At 43.6% G+C, this 3,910-nt stretch overlaps 1 protein-coding gene across 1 annotated transcript in view; it reads left to right on the top strand.

Annotated features, from left to right (window-relative positions):
- Positions 1 to 310: 310 nt before the first annotated feature.
- Positions 311 to 3,910, top strand: part of LOC101766834 (glycoprotein 3-alpha-L-fucosyltransferase A) — a 9,397-nt gene continuing 5,797 nt past the window's right edge. Inside the window, exons 1-3 of the mRNA XM_004973612.1 lie at positions 311 to 776; positions 2,328 to 2,488; positions 3,193 to 3,434. Of these exons, the coding sequence (XP_004973669.1) occupies positions 441 to 776; positions 2,328 to 2,488; positions 3,193 to 3,434 (739 nt within the window). The 5' untranslated portion in view covers positions 311 to 440. The remainder of the gene's footprint in view (positions 777 to 2,327; positions 2,489 to 3,192; positions 3,435 to 3,910) is intronic.

Genomic DNA, 3,910 nt, shown 5'->3' on the forward strand with positions numbered 1-3,910 from the left:
GGGAGACCTTGACAATTGGGCTCATGCCACGTAGGATTGGATTAGTGCTTTGGAGTTGACGTGGATCCAGCTCAGACAAAACCGGATTGGAATCGGGTCCGGGAGGTCAGATGTCCGGTTTTGCTAGATCGAGGTACGGAACGGATGGTTTTTGAGTTGAGGGTGAAAACGTGGATTCGACCAATGGTTCAGGGAGGTAAATAGGACTCTCTTTCACTGACATGTGGTACCCACTTCCTTCAACCTGCTCTGCTTCGTCCGTCTGGGCCGAACCAAATCCCTTCCGACCGCTGGGGTCGTTGCTTCATTTCCAACTTCTCCCCTGACCACGTCGCCCAACCAACGACTCCGCCCACCCCTTCGCGGTTGTCCCCCGCGATCTCCCTCCCCACCACCTCCCGCCGGCGCCGGCGAGGCTGCCGCGAGGAGAGCCGCCGCCGATGAAGGGCCCCTCCCACTCGCAGGCGGGGGCGCAGCCGGGCCGGCCGCGGCGGCGCTGGGGGCTGCTGCTGCCGCTCCTCGTCGGCGCCGCCTTCCTCGCCGAGATCGCGTTCCTCGGCCGCCTCGACATGGCGAAGAACGCCGAGGCCGTCGAGAGCTGGACCACCTCCTTCTACAGCCGCTCGACCCACTGGGGCGAGGGCGCGAGGGGCGGGGGAGGCGACGAGGGCGACGATGAGATCCGGCGGTGCCAGGAGCGGCTCGAGAGGGAGGACGCCGTGCCCTACGACCGCGACTTCGACAGGGAACCCGTGCTCGTCGGCGGCGCCGCTAAGGTCTCTTCCATGCCCTTTGCCCTCGTGCTCTTATTTGGGTTAGGAAAGCTAGTTTTGTAACGAACGGGCTCCATGGATCTGCTGCTCAGGTGGATCGAAGTTTCACCATAAGTTTGAGTAAAATCTCTTGTCCCGTGAAATCTAGACCATCTAATCTTAGCATTTGTCTCATTAACTTTTCAATACTTGGTGAAGCATGACACTATTTAATACTCTGTTCATTCAAATTTTACTAAACCTAACATACTGTAATGAGTAATAAGTCATTGAATGATACAAGGTGCTTCTTCAGAGTGCTTGTGGTCAGCTTGTACATACATAATCTGAAACAGTGCCACTAGTTCTAGCTGATTATCAAACCTTAAGCTTGTATATCATGTATCCACAGAGCATCTGCATTAATGACAGAAATAGAGATACAAATAAGGCCACCAAAAGTGGTTTGTTTTAGTTTCTACTCTTTGTCCTGTTCCATACTGGACATGCTTGGCATGAGAGCTGATGGCCTTGTCTCAGCCTAACTGCTCGATTGGCTAGTTTTTTATCAGTCAAGTTTCTAAGCCTAGAGCATAAACCTTCATACTATATTAGTACTCTTTTACATGAGTGCAAATAGGAAGCTGCAGAAATGTAAGTTCATGTCATCTCTGCATGCTAATATTGTCTTAAATGTTCAATTGGAATAATATGTACAGATAAGTGTGATAACTTTGAATAGCGTATGGTTTAGTAAAGTGTCATTATTGTGATATTGGCTCTTTGGAGTTGGATTGAGGAAATAATATTGCTACTAGATTAGAACGGGTCTGGTGTCCTGTTGATGTAGAAAGGAACTGGAAGCAGTGTTAATGTGTTACTGAAGGGGCGCTTTCTGTACAATAGTCTGAAATTTCCAACAGTGACTGCTAAATACCCTCCTTTCTTTATCCTCAGTTGCAATTTTTATTGTTCTGAAAGCTTTGGTAAGTTTTTTTCCCCTAGAAGCAGTGGTGGAACTTGCCCAAAGTAAAAGTGAGGCCACCTATTGAAATGAAATGACAGATTGCCATTGAAAAACTTAGTTCTAAGATTTACAGGATGGTGGATCACGGAATGCAAAGTACTAGTTTGTAGCCTAGCATGCAGTACAAGCCATCAGCTTCTATATTATGCATATTATGCCAGAAGAACGAAAATGGGGCTGCAGCTCAAGCTGCTTGGCTTGAAGCTCCACCCTATTACGCAGGATTGTAATAATGTGCTTTAGGTCCCAGTTCTTTGTGTTTGGGAACTAGGCCTGTATTGTAAAACTGATGTCCCAGTTTACGCTCCCTGCAAAAAGCAGGGTAGAATTTTTTTCCTAAAAAATGCTTTTGGAAATTTGATTTTTGTTGGACTGTTGGAGTGTTGTTCATTTAAGCATAAGAGGCCGCACGTGTTTGTGTTCATACAGGTAGTGGCATTATGTTATGTATGGAAATGGTGATGCATATCCATCATTTTTTTTTGCATTCACGGCTTGCTTCTCTTCTCCCTCTTTACGATACTTATGTATTTCTTTTTCTCACTCAGGATTGGAATAAATGCTCTGTAGGATGTGAGTTTGGGTTTTCTGCGAGTAAGACACCTGATGCTACTTTTGGAATCGCGCCAGATCGTTCTGTAGATAGCATCCTCAGATCAATGGAATCATCTCAATATTATTCAGAGAACAATATTGACGTGGCTCGAGGGTGGGTAAGAACCAAGTTAATTCTGATTGGTGATTTCGTGCAACATTCTTTGCCTGTTTGAAATGACTTTCTAAATTTGGTACACATTAACAGATTAACTTAAACTGTACTCGACATTTAATACTGCTGGGTTACTAAAATTCTATTTCCATACGTGGGGACATTTAGAACTAGCTGCTGTCTCCTGATATCCATGTTAAAGTGCAAGGTTAGTGGACTAATGTGAATGTTGTTTCTTATTGTTTATGGTAGTGTAAGAATGTATGGAGTATCATTTGAAGGAAAAGGTCCATTTTACTACCCGGAACAATCCACTTTGTCCATTTGAACCCTTGAACCAAATTTCGGTTCAATTTATTCCCTCTTTCAATTGGTCCCATCTAACCCCAAATTGACCAAGTGAATTGTTCGGGGTAGTAAAATGGATTTCTTCCTGTTTGAATGCCAAACCTGTTTCTTTTTTGTGTTTAACCATTATTATTTCAATTAAAGAGGAAAAAGCAAGCAGCCATGACAAGGTCATCCGCCGAGAATGCTTTTGATCTTGAATTAAGGACTGTGTTGATTGTTATCCTCATTCTGTACCATGTTCCATCATTCTTGCCCTGCTATTGAGCTTTTGAATTTTGTCTTCAGAAGCAGGATTTATTAATATCGAGAATCATTGTTCTAATGGACTGGCAATTTCGCTGCTTTCTATACAGGAGAGGGTACAAAATTGTGATGACTACCAGCCTTTCCTCGGATGTACCTGTAGGCTACTTTTCATGGGCTGAATATGATATTATGGCACCTGTGCCTCCAAAGACCGAAGAAGCTCTTGCTGCAGCCTTTATTTCCAACTGTGGTGCACGGAACTTTCGTCTGCAAGCACTTGAGATGCTTGAAAACTTGGATGTGAAAATCGATTCTTATGGTAGTTGTCATCGTAACCGTGATGGCAAAGGTACACTCTCTCTGTTGCATGTTTAACATCATCTTTTTATTCGTGTATCATTGTTGGCACACGAACGGGATACTTTCTGTCTGCTTGCAAAGATTGGTACTCCCTCCATCCATTGATGTTAGGCATATTTTAGAATGAGAGGCATCAAAACTATCTAAATGTTGAATGCCAGATATAGCATTATACCATTAATACTTGAAATCTATCAAAATATCGCCACTGCTAATTCTAACCTGTCAATTTGCTGATTGTTGTGACATCCTCCTTTTCATGCAAGATGAATTGAAAATAGAGTTGTATGTACAACGGATATAAAAGAAAATTAATACTTCTTTGAGTTAGTTTGGTTATTCTCTTATTGACTGTTTGAGGACAATGTCTTCACTATTCAGAGATTTTTAGGTATCTGCTATGGTAGTCAAAGCAGATTGCTCATCTTCACATGTAGCCCATATATTTAGTTCGCTCAACCTCAA

Source organism: Setaria italica, chromosome VI (genome assembly GCF_000263155.2).
Source record: "Setaria italica strain Yugu1 chromosome VI, Setaria_italica_v2.0, whole genome shotgun sequence".
Classification (NCBI taxonomy): Eukaryota; Viridiplantae; Streptophyta; class Magnoliopsida; order Poales; family Poaceae; genus Setaria; species Setaria italica.